Source organism: Cydia amplana, chromosome 26 (genome assembly GCF_948474715.1).
Source record: "Cydia amplana chromosome 26, ilCydAmpl1.1, whole genome shotgun sequence".
Taxonomy (NCBI): domain Eukaryota; kingdom Metazoa; phylum Arthropoda; class Insecta; order Lepidoptera; family Tortricidae; genus Cydia; species Cydia amplana.
Window position 1 is genome coordinate 7,004,343 of NC_086094.1, and position 21,755 is coordinate 7,026,097.

Here is a 21,755-nt window from a genome sequence, read left to right on the forward strand (position 1 = left end):
TAAATAACTAGCGACCCGCCCCGGCTTTGCACGGGTTAACACATTATACATAAACCTTCCTCTTGAATCACTCTATCTATTAAAAAAAACCGCATCAAAATCGTAAGTTTTAGAGATTTAAGCATACATACAGACAGACAGCGGGAAGCGACTTTGTTTTATACTATGTAGTGATAAACAAGTTGAATAATTTTACGGTTTAGACTCACTTGTTTTAAGTCACTCGCGCGACATGTTTCGGAGAGCCCAGGTCTCCTTTCTCAAGCACTAACAGTCGCACATGTCGCGCGAGTGACTTAAAACAAGTGAGTCTAAACCGTAAAATTATTCAATGTTAGTATGTCTCATAACAGTTTAAATTCGATAAACAAGTTACAAAATATATTTACCAAAAAATGCGGCGCAAGTACTTATTCTTAAAACCGAACACATTGTTCAATATCGCAACGCAACTATTTTTATTACCCGATAAACTTGCTATAAACACGAATTTTCAATAATACTTGGTTTTATTTACGTTCAGAGCAAATCACATTACAATTTTTCATTTCTCACGCTCTGAAAGAGTTGTTGTTCTAAAAAGTGTGCAGAAAGTGATACGTTTCTGCAATATAATTATATTTATTTCGGGGATCGCGGAAACGGCTCTAACGATTTCGATAAAATTTGCTATATGGGGGTTTTCGGGGGCGAAAAATCGATCTAGCTAGGTCTTATCTCTGGGAAAACGCGCATTTTTGAGTTTTTATATGTTTTCCGAGCAAAGCTCGGTCTCCCAGATATTAATATAATAATAATACCAAATGATTTTAAATGGATTTGATACAATTTCCATTCTGATATTTAACTCCCCTATTTAGAATGTTTCTGTAGTTTAGTTTTTTTTATTGTTTAATATGGCGGAAATTGGCAGTTTAGATCATTGTGAGTTCGCTATGATAATGACTCAACGAAGTATGTTTAACTTTTAAAATTTTTAAGCTTATCGCGAGGTCTAAAGCCACAGCCTAATTAATTTCTGAGCTTAATAGGGTATTTGACTGAATTTAAATTATTTTACACCATGCATGAAATAAAGCACCACAAGATTAATAGAGAAACGTACAGCAGTTATTTTTAGACACAATTTCTATTTTATAACCCGTATAAAACTATAAAGAGTAGGTAATTTGTGACGTCACATGCTATTGTTTCATATAAATTCCATAGTAGCAAAATCGTTTTGACAGTTCGAAAAACAGTAACTGATTTGACTAGTAGTCAAATACCCTATAGCATCATCAGCAGACGTTTCCGATTAAAATTAATCTATTTCAGTATGTAAAGCCCACTGAATCAATAAAAAATCTACAAATTGACAGATCATAGAAACCCTCGCTCTGGCTCGAAATGCAGCACGGCGACGGGGCGGTACTCCTCCACGGGTTGAGGTTTCATTTCTTCCTGTTTCGGTTTTTTGCAGAGCGGATAGCGTTTGGATTTGATGTTGAGATGTACCTGAAAAAAAAAACATAGTTTTTCAAAGGACTGTCTCATTTCAAACCAGGGATGTTGCGGATGCAGATTTTTTGACATCCGCGGATGCGGACATTTAAAGGCTCACATCACACAAGATTAGATACTTAGAAAACGTCAAATATTACATTTTTAGTATTTTTTTATTAAAAAACACGAAACGTTTAGTATTTGAGCAAGAATATAGGGTGCGTTATATTTAATAAACAGTAACTTGGCCGAGTTTTCTGGATCTAGACGATTTCGTTATAGGTAATGACGAAATTACCTAGCACTTACGCCGCCGCTAAGACGTTCCTGTACCGATTTGTTCGACATCCGCATCCGCATAAGCTCCGCATCGATTTTATGCGGATGCGGATGTTGAAAATAATGCGGAAGTTCCGCGGTTGCGGATGCGGATGTTCGCAACATCCCTGTTTCCAACACACACGAAAACCAGCGAAGGTGTCAGTATAACCGGACATAATTTCATGGAAATAGGATTTTTAGGTCATAATAAGCGGTTTGTCACTATAAGCGAAGTTATCTTATCCGAATTTGTCACAAAGAGTTTTATATGAAAACCAAACTTTGCACAGTAATTACGTCATAGTAAGCGGTTGGTCAGTATACGCGGAGTCATAATAAACGGATTCTACTGTATTTTAAATTGACACGAGTTGCAAATTACCTATTCGCACGTGTATCGTACAACGTTTTACAGTACAATATCTGGGTGACCATATAAAACATATAAAGACTCGAAAATGCGCGTTTTCCCAGAGATAAGACCTAGCTAGATCGATTTTTCGCCCCCAAAAACCCCCATATAGCAAGTTTCATCGAAATCGTTAGAGCCGTTTCCGAGATCCCCGAAATATATAATATATATAAATAAATATATAAATAAACAAGAATTGCTCGTTTAAAGGTATTAGATATGGCCATTTAAAGTGTCAACATAGGTACATAGGCATGGAAAGTGCTTATTACACTAGTGCTGAAAAGTAGCACCATATGTACTTTAATATTAATGGCATATATACCACCGTTCGTGTCACGTGCTACAACCACCTGCATAAAAAATCGGTACTTCGGTTACTGAGTGCCGGCGAGTCGAACGCTACAGAACCAGTCTAAAATGTGTCATCGAGATGCGTAACAAAGGCGCGTTATCGGAGAGCGCACCTACACTGGTTTTTTGAGCGTCGGACTAGCCCGCGCTCAGGTGCCAAATAGAATAATTAGGACCCTTTTTTGCAGGTAAGTAGCACGTGCGGTTTTACTGAACAATAGACAATAGGATTAGCCTTCGGGGTCTATTAGAAAGCTACAAACTATACCTGTCTGTTGTGCTTGTAGAGGTTGGATTGTTGCGAGAAGGTAGTCGGGCAGAACTCGCAGATGAACGGCCGCTCGCCCGTGTGTGTTCTTATGTGAGATTCCAGTTGGACCTTGGTCTGAAAAACAACAAAGTTATAGACAACTTATAAAAAAAACCCGGCCAAGTGCGAGTCGGACTCGCGCACGGAGGGTTCCGCACCATCAACAAAAAATAGAGCAAAACAAGCAAAAAAACGGTCACCCATCCAAGTACTGACCCCGCCCGACGTTGCTTAACTTCGGTCAAAAATCACGTTTGTTGTATGGGAGCCCCACTTAAATCTTTATTTTATTCTGTTTTTAGTATTTGTTGTTATAGCGGCAACAGAAATACATCATCTGTGAAAATTTCAACTGTCTAGCTATCACGGTTCGTGAGATACAGCCTGGTGACAGACGGACGGACGGACAGCGGAGTCTTAGTAATAGGGTCCCGTTTTTACCCTTTGGGTACGGAACCCTAAAAAACAAACAATACATAGATGTCGCGGCGAACGAAAACTCTAATGCTCAATTTTCAGCTAATATTATAACCTGAACCATAGAGAAATATACTAAGACAAGAGTGCTCACTCCATACATCAGTTAGACTATTAATTTCAGTGTCTACATCTAGCATCGAGTAGCGGAACTATCAGTACTGCTACTTGACAATAGATGTAGCACCGACCGGAAAGTCTTATCTCAACAGCATAAGACTTTCCGATCGGTGCTACATCTATTGTCAAGTAGCAGTACTGATAGTTCAGCTACTCGATGCTAGATGCTAATAGTCTTTTCGGTATTAAAACTGATGTATGGAGTGAGCAATCTATGTTTTTTTTTCTCTATGCCTGAACTCAATTTTCAACTCCTGCTTATAATATTAGTTGTAAATTGTTTTAGCAGTACATTTTTCTTCAGTAGCGACACTTTGTGACATCATCAAATAGCGGTACTGATAGTTCCGCTGCTTGACGTTAGATGTCGACTACGAAATAGCTCGCGTTTTGGTAAGAAAATTGATGTATGGAACCTTTGACGACTGGTCTGGCCTAGTGGATAGTGACCCTGCCTGTGAAGCCGCGGGCCCGGGTTCGAATCCCGGTAAGGGCATTTATTTGTGCAGATATTTGTTCCTGAGCCATGGTTGTTTTCTATGTATTTAAGTATTTGTATATTATATATATCGTAAAAATGTCCTGTAATATTGATTTATAATAATAATTACCGGGAATCCTTTACCGCAGTGGTGGCACATCTTGTTGTTGGGTCTGCCGCGGTGCACGTTTCGAATGTGTTGGTCGAGCCCCACACGGTTTTTACTAGGCTGAAAATTCAATAACGTTCAATATCGTATGTCTACAAACTATACTCTGGCGAACCAGGTTTGTCAGTGGAAAAAGGCGGCGAAAAATTTAGACGCGAAGCATACCCATTATAAAATGGAAATATGAGTTTTCAAATTATATTCGGGTTAAGGAAAATACCCGAATACACCTGTAGGCTAACTTAGGTGCGTAACTTAACTTAGGTCACTCGTGCGTCTGTCTGTCCGACCCCCCCCCCCCCCTTTATCTCCGAAACTACTGAGTTTAAAATGTTGAAAAAATACACAAATAGTTCTTTACCTATAGATGACAGGAAAACCTATTAGAAATGTCTAATAGGTTTTCCTGTCATAGCAGTCAAGCGTGAGTTGGACTAAATGTACGGAATCCTAGGAACGCGAGTCCGACTCGCACGTGGCCGGTTTTTTTTTATAATAATTTAGGAAGTCTTGCTTATAAAACTGTATTGTTTGCATGCTGTTTGTGGACTGAATAAGGAGGACAACAATAAACGTGAACATCTGTAACTGTAACCTTTTCACGCAAATAAATGATTTATGATTAGGTGTACTTAGGTACCTTATGGCATATGTGACACTGGTAGGTCCTGTGTAAATGTTTTTCTTCTATATGGTCCCGAAGCTTCGTCTTGTCCGCGAAACGCTTGCTGCAGTGGTCGCAAATAAATCTGTACAAACAAAAAATAATTATTTTACAAATAGTAACCTAACCCACCCACTTGGAACCCTTGCTTAGCTAACCTACGCGCGGGGAGTAGCGTCCGTGTTGTACAGTCAGATCAGATATATCGGAGCGGCCAAGGTGTTCACAATATCTGAACACGCACTCTAAAGCTTTGGATTCCTCCGAAAACGGTGCCGTCATATTACGGCCGCTATATAGCGTTGACTGACGTCACTAGAACGTTGTCTATGTAAACAAGATGGCGCGGTTTCCTAGACGGCGTTACGTTACGTTGATTGTCAACGTAACGTAAGATGACGGCCGTCATGACCTTGTCGATAGTTTCGTGAACGTTTTATTAGATAGCGGTGACGCCATTTTGAATAAATGACACGAGATTTGAATAAATGATTCCGTACTACGATTATTTTCCTCTTCTGATGATATTTCATCCTCCAAGTAAATTATAGATGGTCAAGCAAATCTTGTCAGTAGGAAAAGGCGCGAAATTCAAATTTTCTATGGGACGTTATCCCATCGCGCCTACATTTTTCAAATTTGCCGCTTTGACCTTGGTGGATGACGGTGTGTTATGACGCCGTGGTACTTTCCACATGTCGCCACCGTAAAGACGGCCGTCTTTTGCGGCCGCTATATGACGGCCGTCATATGACGGCACCGTTTTCGGAGGAATCCAAAGTTTAACGCCTTGACAATCGGGTATTCTCCTACTAGTCAAATCAGTTACTTTTTTAGAACTGTCAAACCGATTTGCTAATATGGAATTTATATGAAACATAACATCGTGACGTCACGGTCAACTCACCTAATTTATTATATTTCTATCCGATTTATTAAATATAGCTGGTCAACCAAATCTTGTCAGTAAAAAAAAGGCGCGAAATTCAAATTTTCTATGGGACGATATCCCTTCGCGCATACATTTTTCAGATTTGCCGCCTTTTTCTACTGACAAGATCTGGTTGACCAAGTATAGAACTTGTGTTTAAAAATAACCGCTATCTATGTTTTTCTAATAATTATCTGGTGCTTTATTTCACGCATGGTGTGAATTAATTTATTTTAAATACAGTCAAATACCCTATAGAGGCGTGTTCAGATATTTGTGAGCGCTTTGGCCGCTCCGATATATCTGATGGCGACTGTACGGAACAGGGTAATGTTTTCAAAATGACGTGTGTTTTTCCGAGCCTAGGTAATAAATGAATGTTGCCTAAGTGTAAGGCCTGAGTGGACGCTCTTGTTGTGCGTGCAGCGGGGCGGGGCGTGCGGCGTGCATGTTAAACAAATGCGCGCGTATAGGAGCGGCCTTAGTGCACGCTGCTCACATCACGCGTGAGCCCACAGCCACGCTGCACGCGTCGCCGAGCGAGCGTCCACTCAGGCCTTACACTAAGTGCCACTTGCACCATTCCACTAACCCGGGGTTAACCGGTTAAACCTGGAGTTACCATGGTTACCAGTACAATTTGACATTGGGTTAACGGTTTAACCGCTTAACCCCGGGTTAGTGGGATGGTGCAAGTGGCCTTAAGTCGCACAAGCTGACCTGAGTTGTTCCTGTGTGACGTGTTTGAGGCTGTTTTTCATGTGCCGCTGGTACGAGCACACGGACGAGAAGCTGATACCGCACGCGGCGCAGTACGCCGCAGACGCCATCTTGTCCTGCAAAACACACAGTTAAGAGGAAAGGGGACGGCCGCTTCCATACAAACGTAGTCACCATTTTCCTCTCTGGATATTGACATTGTGGAAAATATTTTTAAATAATATATTAACCATATTAGCTATGCCCTTTGACGTATTAGAACAAATTAAATTATTTTCAGAAAATATTTTAATTTGTTTTTATTTCAAGTAGACACACTACTATAAATTATAAACTTTGAATAAATGTCATATACTAAGAAAAAGTGACCAAGGCCTCCAGTGCCCCAGGCTTTGACGTTTGACGTAAAAGTTAGGAGCGTAAAACAGATTTTTAAATGCTCCTAACTTTCATAATAATTGAAAATTCGAAAAAAAAAAAAATGGTTGATATACAACAAATTGTGTCAATATATTTACAATAATGTTAATGTCCAGAGAGGAAAATGAGTACTACGTTTGTATGACAAGGCGATTTCGCGCCAGCATTAAGTAACGAAAATCTGCTAGAATACGACAAAATTAACCTTATTCAAGTTTGAATAATACCATAGAGAAAAAAATACATAGAGTGCTCACTCCATACATCAGTTTTAGTACCAAAAAGACTATCAGCATCTAGCATCGAGTAGCGGAACTATCAGTACTGCTACTTGACAATAGATGTAGCTACTCTACTCCGCTACTCGATGCTAGATGTAGACACTGAAATTAATAGTCTGAACTGATGTATGGAGTGAGCACTCTTGTCTTACTATATTTCTCTATGATAATACGTAAAAACTGTAATAACAGAAACTAGAATTTAAACTGTTGCGAGACATTACTAACTTTGAATAATTTTTTCGGTTTAGACTCACTTGTTTTAAGTCACTTGCGCGACATGTTTCGGGGAGCCTAGGTCTCCTTTCTCAAGCACTAACAGTGCGAGCAGCGTTCATGCAATATTCAATAACAGAAACAAGTGGTGTTTCTGCCGGTGAGTAAGGTTGCCAGAGCCATAGAGAAATATAATAAGACAAGAGTGTTCACTCCATACATCAGTTCAGACTATTAATATCAGTGTCTACATCTAGCATCGAGTAGCGGAACTATCAGTACTGCTACTTGACAATAGATGTAGCACCGACCGGAAAGTCTTATCTCAACAGCATAAGACTTTCCGGTCGGTGCTACATCTATTGTCAAGTAGCAGTACTGATAGTTCCGCTACTCGATGCCAGATGCTAAGTCTTTTTGGTACTAAAACTGATGTATGGAGTGAGCACTCTATGTATTTTTTACTCTATGCCAGAGCTCAACAAGGGTGACGACTTGACGAGTGTCAGGGTCCGCAACAAAAAATAGAGCAAAAAAATCGTGTTTGTTGTATCCTGGGAGCCCCCTTAAATATTTATATTATTTTATTTTTAGTATTTGTTGTTATAGCGGCAACAGAGATACATCATTTGTGAAAATTTCAACTGTCTAGCTAGCTATCGCGGTTCATGAGATACAGCCTGGTGACAGACGGACGGACGGACGGACGGACAGCGGAGTCTTAGTAATAGGGTCCCGTTTTTACCCTTTGGGTACGGAACCCTAAAAAAACGAACTATAAGCACATTTGGAGCCAAAAGGAAATATTACCTTAACGTGATGTTTCTCCATATGCCGCTTCAGGCTGGCCTTCCATCTGAACACTTTTTCACACACGGTGCAAGGGAACGCGTTCTGTAGCTCGTGCACTGCACTGGAAAATTAACCTTATGTTAAACACGGCACGGTTGACAGTTGCTTGACTATAAATAAAGATGATATATGTGAAGTTATCTATGAAAAAGGACCTTGCGCCGATAGAAATACAATGTCGCGTGACGCTGAGCGGCGTAAGCGCCATCGACAATAAGGTCCCTTTTCATAGATAATGCCCCATATATTATACACATAATATTATTATAATGTTATCGGTATTTGTATATTTTATATATCGTTGTCTGAGTACCCACAACACAAGCCTTCTTGAGCTTACTGTGGGACTTAGTCAATCTGTGTAAGAATGTCCTATAATATTTATTTATTTATTTAATATTATTCTTTAATTTAGTCGAGGGTCATGTGTTGTGGTACAGAACAGCCGCTGACTCAGCATAAATGCTGCGGAGTCCACAGCGCTCATCTTCCGTCAGTACCTATCGTAAATTAAACCTAAACTAATGCTCCAGGTATTAGTAACGCCATCTTGTGAAGGCACCGTGAACTATAGTTTGCCTAGGAACTGAAGGCTAACTAATTTACAGTGATCTTGGTTTGCACATTCGTCATGTGTAAGTACATAAAAATCTAGGCAACACATTACACAGGTTACGCAAGGTTTTGCATTTTTAAAACTACGGGAAAGATAAAATATCGCTAATGTTTACGTCGAAATCGAGGACTACTAGTGCCATCTAGTAGGCTCCATGTGAACTAATTATATTTTCTTCTTTCCCAAATATATAAATAACTATTGTATATGTACTAATTATATATTCTTCTATCCCAAATATATAAATCTTTTTTCCCAAATATATAAATAACTATTGATATATTTGGGAAATTTCGCGTTACAAATATTAATTAATAATCGTTAGTAATGGCGGCAATATTTAAACTGCCAAAGAGGCGAGGAAAAAAGAAGAATAACTAGTTCTTTTTTTTTTTTTATTTTTTTAGCTTAGGCCGTGAAAATATTTCAGCCTCCCCTCGTACAGATCGATGTTTTTATTGAACTTTTGTGCATATGAGTCATATGACAGCGGTCGGACAATCTGCAATAATATGTTGCTCTTCGAAGGCCGCAAAAATATGTGACACGCCCTTATGGCTCTACAAATAAGGTCGAGTCAGATATTTTTGCGGCTTCGTTGTGTAACATATTATTGCAGGTGAGTGGACAAGTCCAATTTTATGTTTCCATGTTGCAAATATCATAGGAAATAGGGTTGATTTTGCGTTTGAAAATTGTACGAAACAAAGCAAAAGCGACTCTGTTCCAATTGAACATAGTTTAAATTACATCGAACTGAATAGGTACTATAGGTGTCCTACCTATAGTACCTATTCAGTTCGATGTAATTTAAACCATGTTCAATTCCTTGGACCTTAGGAGGTTATCGCTGACTGTACTTTTCTTTCCACGGGCAACAAATACTCATCGAGACAATTCTACCAAACCTAAACACGAATAGTTTGCGTTGTTTTATCACAGAGTTCCCATGGCCGCCTTCTGTCTCCGTCACCAGATCAGCTCCATATCATCATAATCATAGAGAAATATAGTAAGACAAGAGTGCTCACTCCATACATCAGTTCAGACTATTAATTTCAGTGTCTACATCTAGCATCGAGTAGCGGAACTATCAGTACTGCTACTTGACAATAGATGTAGCACCGACCGGAAAGTCTTATCTCAACAGCATAAGACTTTCCGGTCGGTGCTACATCTATTGTCAAGTAGCAGTACTGATAGTTCCGCTACTCGATGCTAGATGTTAATAGTCTTTTTGGTACTAAAACAGATGTATGGAGTGAGCACTCTATGTATTTTTTTCTCTATGTCATAATATTGTATTGTCATCCGATTTACATGTGTAAGCAAAATTTCACCTCAATCGGAAATCATGCAGTGGGTCAAATTTAGCTTCCAAGATTTGACCCAGGCTAACATTACTACATAGTATAAAACAAAGTCGCTTCCCTGTCTGTCTGTATGTATGCATAGATCTTTAAAACTACGCAACGGATTTTGATGCGGTTTTTTTTGATAAATAGAATGATTCAAGAGGAATGTTTATGTATAATTTGTAGAGATGCCCCGAATAGTGGTTTTGGCCGAATACCGAATATTCGGCCCCTCTCTCGGCCGAATACCGAATATTCGACGACCGAATATTCGGCATGACATGCGAACATTTTGAGTCACAATTATTATGAAAACTGATCGCTAACAAAGCTCAACGTTAGATGACGTTAGCCGAGATATATTTTTGTTGAACAGCATTAATGAATAGAGTCAAACAAAACAGACTCCTGATAAAAATAAAATGTTTTTTAATCAACAAATGTTCAAAAAAGGGTCTTCGTATTTAACAACTTTCCAAGAACACATTCTAAATATACCTACATAGTTTTTGGTAATTTTTATTTTGCAATTTTTCTTTTTAAGTAGGTGCAACAGATATTCGGTATTCGGCCGAATAGTAGGCAACATTCGGCCGAATACCGAGTATTCGGCAAAGTGGCCGAATACCGAATAGTTGCCGAATATTCGTGGCATCTCTAATAATTGTTAACCTGTGCGAAGCCGGGCGGGTCGCTAGTTTTTTATATAAATTTAAGTATAGCATGCCCAAACCAAACTGGAATTTGACTGGACACTACTCAAAAACTTCAGTAATATGCCATAAAGGCACACAAGAATCACAATAGCCAAAGACATATATAAGTCTCTTATACAATCTGGAATAACACATCGATACCGCGAAGTAGGATACTATCAGCGCCATCTAGTGCTAAATGTTATTACTAGCACGTTTCAGTTCCCTTATAGGTTAGTTTAGGTTTAGTTTTACATATAGTTATAGGCTTGTATAGTTGGTCAAACCAATTTGTCAGTAAATAGGAACAAAAAAAACTATACTCATCCTTTTCTTTTCGGTGCTAGTACTAGTGTTAGACAAAGATAGTATGACTCTCTCTGTCTATGTTTGAAATAAGTCAGTCCTTTGACACACTATATTTCTTAGTTATTTTAGTGATTATAGTCTGTCAAGCAAAGTATGTCAGTAGCAATGTACAGCAAAGAGAAGTAGGGCAACACTCAAAGAGCAGTATTGCGCTAAGAAAAGCAGCAATGTACATCGAACCAAAACATGTAATTATCATAATCTCAAATTTTACAAATATTTACGATCAACGAGCATAATAGGCTACATGACAAATTTTCATTTATGGTATCAATCGATCGGGTTTGTTTTTAGGATCAAATGTCTATATGGGACCCATTGCATTAAAGTAACACAAAAGTCAGAAATTGTAGTCAAAGGCCGACAGTCGCACTTCACTCGCGAAACGCCCTAAACAAAACGGTAAGGGAACGTGACGTCAAGGTCTCTGGGAGCCCATCTTGTAGTATGGACAAAACAAGAAAATTGCGTTTTTGTCGGTGAAATATTGCGTTTATGTATATAGTTGCTATACAATATTTTTTTGGATGAAATGTAAGGAATCGAATGAACCCTTACTTTTATCGTTTTTGGAAGTTAAAAAAAACCTAAATTTTGAAACTTTCAGGTCCTGTATTTTTGTAACATTTCCATATTTTATTTGAATATCCACAATATTGTGATAAATTGCTCGTTTGCTATCTAGTTTACTAGATTTTGTTATAAAATTCAACATGTGTCATCATCCCTATTGTACATTGTAGGCACCTTGACTTTGTTCATGCACAATCTTATTCAAAATATTGGTATTTAATGGTGAAAAAGAAATTTCTCTTGAAATAGCAACGATTCAGAATGTAAACAAACATGATGGTTGTCATTCACGATACACATTCCACAGATAACACACAGATGACACGCGATTTTGGAATTATTCGAAAACAGTGTTGCTAACCCGCGATTATTCAAATTTGCCGCCTTTTACTACTGACAATATTTGCTTGACCCAGTATATATCTAAGTGTACTTACTCAGTACCATAGACTAGGAATCCTCTAGACGGAGTTTAGAGCAATTATTTCATGAAACCGATGCTGCCAACAATACTGGGGTGCGGGGGACGAGGCGAGCGAGTCCCGTGCCGTGATTGGTCCGTTCAAAGACACGGAGACGTCACACAAAGACACTTTGACTCGAGAATGGAGTAAAACTACCGTATATTTGTGGCAGAGGGGGTAGCGCTACTATGCTCAGTCATAGAGAAAAAAATACATAGATTGTTCACTCCATACATCAGTTTTCGTACCCAAAAGACTATTAGCATCTAGCATCGAGTAGCGGAACTATCAGTACTGCTACTTGACAATAGATGTAGCACCGACCGGAAAGTCTTATGCTGATAAGATAAGACTTTCCGGTCGGTGCTACATCTATTGTCAAGTAGCAGTACTGATAGTTCCGCTACTCGATGCTAGATGTAGACACTGAAATTAATAGTCTGATGTATGGAGTGAGCACTCTTGTCTTACTATATTTCTCTATGGCTCAGTCTGGAGGATGTCTTGTCTGTGATCTAAGTGTACTCACAGCCTGTGGTTCATGAGGCCGGCTCTGTGGCTGAAGTTCTTGTCGCACTCGGGACACTGCACCCGCGCCTTGTGGGTGTCCTTGTGGTACCGGTGCGAGTCTATGGAACTATATACAAATATGTGACGTTCTTAATCAAAAGGTGCCACAGACAGACATTGGCGTCTGGGTATCGTCTTGGGTCGTCCTTGTTGACGAAGGTTCGTAAATGATGAAGACGACACCAAATTATAGTTTAAACAGTGTATATTGATCTGAGCGATTAAATTACAAAAATGGTAAATCTAGAATATCGCGAGTACTGTTAGCGGTGTGCGCGCGCGCTCTGGCCGAGAGCCCTGAAGGAATGCTTAACCTTGATAGGAAAGCTTGTAAATAAAAAAAGAATATTTAAAAAATATTGCGATTTGACTAAGATGTAAACGGATTTAGAATTGGTGACGTGAAACAGGAATGTGATTTTAGTATCTAGAAATGGGAATTAAATTGAAAATTAAAGAAATACCAAGTAAAGGTGGTCAAACTATATCTGCGCAATAAGAAATAAAATTGGAACGACTCACGAATATTCTGCTTTCGTCACGCATTCTACATTGAAAGCCACCGACGATTGTGACGAATGTAGAATGGGTGACGAAAGCAGAATAGGACTAATTTAAGAACTTGACGAAAAACTAATGGGACGACCCAAGACGATACCGTCTGTGTGTCTGGGGCTAAAATTACGTAAAAACTGTAAAAACAGAATCATTACAAAAACTGAATTTTGACTTATGTTATGTTATAGTATAATTGTGACATTCTCGATCAAAAGATACCACTCTGTCGCTAAACATGAAGACGACATTTGCTTGTATCTTTATAGGAATAATCTGTCCGAGGGTCCTTATGGTAAGCGACGAAGTGGTACCTTTTGATTGGAAACGTCACATATGTTAGTGGTTATGCTATATCTGGTGAAATACAGTCTTTACAAGCGCATTGAGCATTGGGGCACAGAGTAAATAATAGTACTAGGTACAGAAGATTCACTCTCCAACAAAACGCTTCTATTACGACAGATATGACCGCTAGGTGGCGCAAGCGCAAGGTTTATTGGTAAATTTGAACACCTCGCCCGCTTAGCAACTTCTGCTGCTGACTGTACAAATATGAATGGTGCCCCTCGGCCCTCGTTGACTATAAGACCTCACTTCGCTCGGTCGTTTATGTAACTTACTTAGATATTTTGCCGCATATATTGCATTTATACTGCTTGAGAGATATTTCATGTGTGGAGTAATAGTGCTGTTGCATAACCTTCATGTCCAATGTGCGCTTATTGCATATACTGCATTCGTACCTAAAGGGAAAAAAAACTTGAATCTCGACGAAATGAGAGGGCATTTCAGAAAACTGACGTTATTTTATATGATCATTGTCATGTATGTATGTACATACATACAATTGTACATACATATAATTGTATGTACAATAGGGTATTTGACTGTATTTAAAATAAAATTATTTTACACCACGCATGAAATAAAGCACCAGAAGATTAATAGAGACACGTAGACAGTAGTTATTTTTAGGCACAATTTCTATTTTAAAACCAGTGTAATAGTATTTTATGCAACCGTTGTTTAAGAGAGGTCAAAAAAGGCGAGTGGCGTGAGTAACAATTTGAGGCGAAGCCGAAAATTGTTAATAAAGACGCCACGAGTATTTTTTGACTCAGTTAAACAACGTTGCATACAATACTTTTTCTACGACCAAACACTTACTTTGAAATAAAATTGTAAATTAAACAAATATTTTTCATTCAAGAAGTAGCAAAAATGGAGGGTAGGTACGGGCGGAAAAAGAATGAATGAAATTTAAAAAACATGTCTATGGTTCACTTATCTGTCAGAGATGACATTTCAAATAAGGTTGGCAACAATGTATTTCATTCAATATTTTTTAAGCGGTCATTACACGAAGTATCGAAAAAGTGCCAAAAATATACTGCGTGTATGCACAAATGCTTTTTTGGGGAATAGATCAAAGACATGTCTTGACAACTATAAGGTAGGGTTTTAAAGGTGTGTGCACGACCCTTTAAATGACAAATAAAAGTACGGGAGTACAAAAAACTATAAAGAGTAGGTAATTTGATTGTGACGTCACATGCTAGTGTTTCATATAAATTCCATAGCAGCAAAATTGTTTTGACAGTTCGAAAAAAGAAACTGAATTGACTAGTAGTCAAATACCCTATTATACTCGTAATAATGACAAATTTAAATGACCTACCTCCGCATGTGTCTCTTGTAGTGCGCGGTAAACGAGTCTACAGACGAGATGACCGTTTTACATATAGGACAGCTGTATTCACCCAAACACTGAAAAAAGAAACCATACATTAATCAGAATAAATAATAGTACTAGGTACAGAATGTCCACTCTAACAAAACGCGTCTATTACGACAGATATGACCGCTAGGTGGCGCAGGCGCGAGCAGGCGTCCGTTCCGTAGCGGTGCGCGGCAACCACTATGGCTAGACACCAAAATTGGTGTCGGCCGCATGTGAGCCATACCTATAGAGGTGTATTGTCAAAGTTAATTTTGTAGTCACAGTTTTACTGCCATCTTTATACACAGGATTAAAACTTTTAGAACACTTGACTTTGCGCCTTGTTCTTTCACTGATATGTGTGAAAACTGTTAAATGTGACGTTATCTATGAAAAGGGGCCTTATTGTCGATGGCGCTTACGCCATTATTAACGATGCTCCGATATAAATACAATGCCGCGCGCCGCTGTGCGGCGTAAGCGCCATCGACAATAAGGTCCCTTTTCATAGATAATGCCCCAAATATCAAACGGTGTCGCCATCTACACGAGTATAGGACAAAGGTATGGCGCCATCATCTGTGAAAATGTCAATTGTCCAGCTATCACGGTTCATGAGTTACAGCCTGGTGACAGACAGACGGACAGTGGAGTCTTAGTAATAGGTTCCCGTTTTTACCCTTTGGGCACGGAATCCTAAAAACCATCCTTTTGTTTTTTATAAGTGCTTAAATTTATTTTATTAAATTAATATTCCTAAGTACAGTCAGCAGCAGAAGTTGCTAAGCGGGCGAGGTGTTCAAAATGATCTTGACGCGACTTTATTGTTAAGAGAATAAGGGCGTGTCAAGGTAATTTTGAACACCTCGCCCGCTTAGCAACTTCTGCTGCTGATTGTACTGTACTCACAGTGGAATGCTTATTAGTCATATGTGCCTCATATGACTTGATATAGTTAAATCCTATGATACATGTAGTACATTTGTACTGCGCCTTCAGATAGCTGTCTCTTGTTGTCTCTTTCTCGCGCTCCGCTAACATTTCTTCGTAGGATAGCTCTATGGTTATTATTTTGCCGTCGGATTTTTGTTTATGTCTCTGAAAAAAAAGGTATGATTGTCATATGGGGGGGAGAGGTTTGATAAAGTTAAATATTCGCAAGAATATTACGCGAAACTCTGCGTTGGAGGCGCCACTCCCACAATAAGTCACAATCTAAGGGTCTACCGCAAACGAGAGTCGAAATTTTGTTATCTAACCTCTCTATCACTCTTACATATTCGAGCGATAAAGAGGCAGATAGCTGAGTTTCGATTTCGCGTTTCCCGGTAGGCCCTTTGTAGACAAACCGCCTTGATGTATCAATGTCATATTTGATTGTCTGTGAAAACTTGTCAAAAAACAGTTTAAGGTACAGTATGTATAAGTTACTCTATGGTATACTTAAGTCACTAGTGCTGCACTCTGGCGGCAAAACATTGCAGTAATACTCCCTATTGAGGGTAGATTTAAATCTTCTCGGGGCAGAGGGTTGGAGCGTGTAGCTTTATTTGACGTTCATAAGCGCATTGTAATATGCCTACTTGAATAAACTATCTTTTATCTATATCTTTATGTTTTAAAAATACCTTACCTTAGTTTTATTTTTCAAACTAATCTTCTTCACTTTCTTTTTCCGTTTCTTGTCAGTCTCAACTTTCACTATCTTAATGTCTGTTGGTTCGTCCACCACTGGGTCCTCTAGTTCAGCTGGTGTTATGTCTAGGTCATCTAGAAATACAGGTAAGGTCAAGACATATACAGCCCATGAAGTGCGAGTCGGACTCGCGTTCCAAGGGTTCCGTACAGTCAGCAGCAAAAGTTGCTAAGCAGGCGAGGTGTTCAAAATTACCTTGACACGCTCTTATTCTCTTAACAATAAAGTCGCGTCACGATCATTTTGAACACCTGGCCCGCTTAGCAACTTCTGCTGCTCACTGTACATTACCCATTTTTTAACAAAGTATTTTTTTATGTGGTACGTGAATAAATTGTCTTAAAAAAACTACGTAGTTAATTCCGACTCACGCTTGACTACACATTACTAATTTGTGTATTTTTTTCAAGATTTTAGACCCAGTTGTTTCGGAGATAAAGGGGGGGGGGGGGGGGGGGGGAAATAGCCTCATGTACGTTAAGATGTTTTTTTTGTGCAATAAAGTTAAATAAAAGATGTACTAGTCTCTTACTTAGGATAAAAGCGCTTACATAGATCTTAAGGTATAGGTTGATTCACAAAAGCAGGTGCGGATTTTATATATAATTGACAGTTCAATAGTAAAAAAAAATACCTCTGTCATCATCCCAGTCGATTTTCACCTCGTCTTTAACATATACAGTCAGCTGCATGTCCTTCTGTATGTTCGGTTTCACCTCCGAGTCCGGGGCAACATTGACAGGGCTGTTGACTTTGACTAGCAGCCGCGGCGGCCGGCTTATGTCTGTTAGCAGGCATTCGTACAGGTTCTGGAAATATTCATTAACTTATGGGGTTATTCATAAACGCGTTACTGTCCTGAATTGGCTATGAATCGTTTGTCTAATTTGTCTTGATGGCTTGTGTGTAATGTATTGTTGTGAAATTTTTTGGATCCATTTCTGAGCAGTTCCAACTTTTTTATGATATAGGAATCAAACAAGCAGGCCGATCGCCTGATGGTATGCGATTAACGCCGCCCATGGACACCCGCGACACCAGAGGGGTATTAAATATACACTTTTGACATAGAAGAAATAATAAAATGATAGTGTTTATTTCAAGCTAGAGTCAAACAGTAATACCTCATTATTTCATCATTATCATCATTGGCCACAGCATCTTTGCAGATGATAGTTGCAGCGACTAAAGAGGTATTTTGAGGAGGTAGTCTACAGGTAGTGTGATGACTATATAGACCAATGGTCAATCGGCATTTCTTGCCGCATCAATCACAGATTTCTTAACTTCTGGGGTGTCCAGCAGCTCTGCGAATTTGTTTCTGTTTAACACATTCACTGCCAGACAAAAAACAGCGCACTACTCCAGAAACCGGTCGTCTATAGCTGTGTATAAAAAAACCCGCCCAGTGGGTTGTCCGGCATCTGAGCAAAGTTCACGAGCGCCCACCAGGTGGGTTCCTGGCAGTGAATGTGTTAAGTTGGTCCAACCAGAGCTTGTTGTTCTTAGCCATGCCTTCCTCATTACTTACCTCATTAGTATAAGTTTGGAGAATCCTGTACGAGTCCATCACTTGTTCCTTGAAAGCAACCACTTTCCGCAGCAGAGCTTCACACTCCCAACATATGTTTGGACACGCTTGGGGCAAATCACATAGCTGCAGCAAATTAAAACATATTATTATCTATGTAAATATCACAATATCAGTGCCGCATATCTTATACCTTTAAACGAGCAATTCTTGTATATTTATTTATTTATATGTATATATATCTCGGAAACGGCTCTAACGATTCGATGAAATTTGTTATATGGGGGTTTTCGGGGGCGAAAAGTCGATCTAGCTAGGTCTTATCTCTAGGAAAACGCGGATTTTTGAGTTTTTTATGTTTTCCGAGCAAAGCTCCGTCTCCCTGATATTAGTTTTTACATGACTATCACTACACCTTATAAAACAAAGTACCCCGCCGCATCTGTCTGTTTGTATGTTCGCGATAAACTCAAAAACTACTGAACGGGTTTTCATGCGGTTTTCACCTATCGATAGTGATTCTCGAGGAAGGTTTGTGTATAATTTGTTAACCCATGCGAAGCCGGGGCGGGTCGCTAGTTTATAGTATAAAAAAGGAATAATGACACCATATTTGATGTGGAGAGAGTTGGAATTTGCGATAGTATTCAAAATCTTACAGGAATTTCATTCAAGGTGTCCAAGTAAAACCGCTTCATTCTCTCGTCCGTAACTTTCTGCAGGGTCCTGCCCACACACAAACACGCCATGCACAGCAATTTATCAACAACAGTGTGCTTGTTTTCCATTTCAGAGGATTTTTCACGAGTCTTCACAAAATAGAAAGTTGCTGAATGTTATATTAATTTTGCACAAAAAACAGTTATTTCATAGTTGCTGAATAGATAAACATAAAGTTTATATAATTATAAAACTATTTTAATAAACATAATCATGATTTTAACTGCGTTTAAGTGATAATTTACGAAAACAGTTTCAAATCAAAAACATACAACAAAACAAATCGCCGCCATTATTAAAATAGTGCTGTACGAAATCGAAATCGAAACGTCATAATTTGGTATGAAAATCGGTTTATCGATTTGTAGAATCGTGGTAGAATCACGAAATGTGTACACATGTGGACATAGCTTTAAAATGAGTATTGCCAGCAATGAAAAAAGAATCATATGGAAGCGACATACCTACAAAAAAAGTGTGGCCGACGCCATATTGCCGAGAACTGAACATGGCGGTCTGTAGTGCTGCGAAGACAAGTTGATATTTGACAAGGATATCGATAAACTAAGTTGTCATCATTTTAAACACATAAACCTATTAGATCCACTTAAAGAGAAGAAAAACATAGTGTACAAAAGGCGGACTTTATACGTCTTATGACATTCTCTACCAGTCCACCTTAAGCCCTAAGCCAGCCTTAAGGCAAAGCAGAAAAAATGTTGATGTTGGCGTGTAACTTAAGATAACATATAATTGAGAGAACGCTATTTGTTGGCTTATGAGTCTTTATGACGGCCGTTTGCATTATCGATACCTACTCTAGTTCATAATCGTACTAATTACGATTAATTAAGACGATAGTGCAGATATCACAAAGTTGCAATTTAATTAATAATATAAATGCATAGATGGTCAGGCAAGTCTTGTCGGTAGAAAAAGGCGCAAAATTCAAATTTTCTATGGGACGATATCCCTTCGCGCCTACATTTTTGAAATTTGCCGCCGTTTTTTACTGACAAGATCTGCTTGACCATTTATAATTAGCGCTATTGTGAACTAGGGTACCGTTATTAGTTAAATATAACATATAGTCCGTCAACCAAATCTTGTCAGTAGCAATGTAAAGCAAACTAAAGTAGGGCAACACTCAAAGAGCAGTATTGCGCTAAGAAAAGCAGCAATGTACATCGAACCAAAAGTTTTTCTTTTTCGCTGAGCATGCCCTGCGTACGTCAATTCAAATTGTCACTCGCGGTTTATTGAAAAAATTTGAAACATGTACGGACAATTTAAAAGCGATGTTAAAACAATGTTAATCAAAATGATGAACAAATTAGAAGATATCAAAAACAACTCCCTATCGTAGTGCTTATATTCTCTTTGTTCCCTATCTGTCTTCTAAGTTTACTAAAATAAAATCATATCAAAATGCGGATAGTTAGATAGTGCATATATTTGTTATTTACAATATAATATGCCACTTGTTAATGTAAATTAGTGTACTCTTCTGGATGAATATGACATACCTGTGTAATTTTTTTGATTGGTATATATTGTACAATATACATATTAAAAATAAAACGACTGATATTTGGGTGTTTATTTAATTTAAAGGTAAATAAGATAAGGGTCACTTTAGCTTACACTATAATTCAGGTCATTAATTGAAAAAATATAATGAAGTTACCAATGTTACCGGGTCACTTCAACCAAGCATAATACTCTGTAGTAATCTATTTCATCTTAAGCATAAAACAGATTTGTTTCAAAATGTGTAATTTAAGTTTTCAAACATATGGAATTACTCTAAGTCTTCTCTATGAAATATATAACTTAAATGAACTTACAACAAAGATTTCTGAGGTATTAACTGTTTTTAGTTTACCTAAAGTAAGTAAAGTAATTTGTCTAATTTAAAAATTAAGTACCTTGGTACCTATTTTATTTCATGACTTTTATTGAACAAACAGGTATGTACAGCGACTTAAAACTTCTTTTAAATAGATACATTCCTACTTCAGCATGTATAAACTAGGATTTCCCATAGGCAGTCCCATAGGTACAAATGTGCAGTAACGGAGTGCGTGAATCAAATCAGCCTACATAATCTATTTTCTTGATTAACATAATGACAACTTTTACAAGAATAACCTGTTCCATTGCTCTCAATATTTTTGTTACATTTTTAAATAATAAGTTTATTTTTCGACTTGGTTGCGTTGTACACGTACATAAACCGCCATAGGTAAGTATTGTCTGAAGAGATACTACCTACTACGAACGCCTTATATTGGGCAAGATTTAATCCTGCAACAAACATGTATGGATTAGGTAGATATTGCGAAAGAACGGCGATATAATCAAGGCTCTTAATACTGTTTAAAAGGTTTACCTTTGTAAATAGTCACAACTGATTGCTGTAAATATTAGACATGTGGGCCTATGGACGGTTTCCAGGACACAATTTATGGTCTTGTTGGATAGATTTAGGCATACGTTTTAATTTTATTTATGCCTTTTAACCCTAAAACAAAAAAACTGAACATAATCTTAAAAGTTCGAAAGAGTTCTTCCAGTACTTGTCATAACCTCAATTTTTAGTAATGTTTACCATCAACGAGCATGATTGTACATTGTAGGCCCCTTAGCTTTGCTTATTCTTATTTAATGTATTG

General features: G+C 38.3%; 1 protein-coding gene across 1 annotated transcript; it reads right to left on the reverse strand.

Annotated features, from left to right (window-relative positions):
- Positions 1-1,355: 1,355 nt before the first annotated feature.
- LOC134660260 (zinc finger protein 883-like) lies at positions 1,356-19,363 on the reverse strand. The gene is made up of 14 exons (XM_063516003.1): positions 19,020-19,363; positions 18,361-18,486; positions 17,464-17,638; positions 16,767-16,903; positions 16,043-16,231; positions 15,092-15,180; positions 14,034-14,156; positions 12,815-12,922; positions 8,172-8,274; positions 6,445-6,560; positions 4,770-4,878; positions 4,091-4,189; positions 2,841-2,957; positions 1,356-1,497 (listed from the first exon to the last, which is right to left on the reverse strand). Exons 1-14 carry the CDS (start codon positions 19,146-19,148, stop codon positions 1,363-1,365), a joined length of 1,755 nt encoding a protein of 584 aa, XP_063372073.1. The 5' UTR covers positions 19,149-19,363; the 3' UTR covers positions 1,356-1,362.
- Between the last annotated feature and the right edge of the window lie 2,392 nt (positions 19,364-21,755).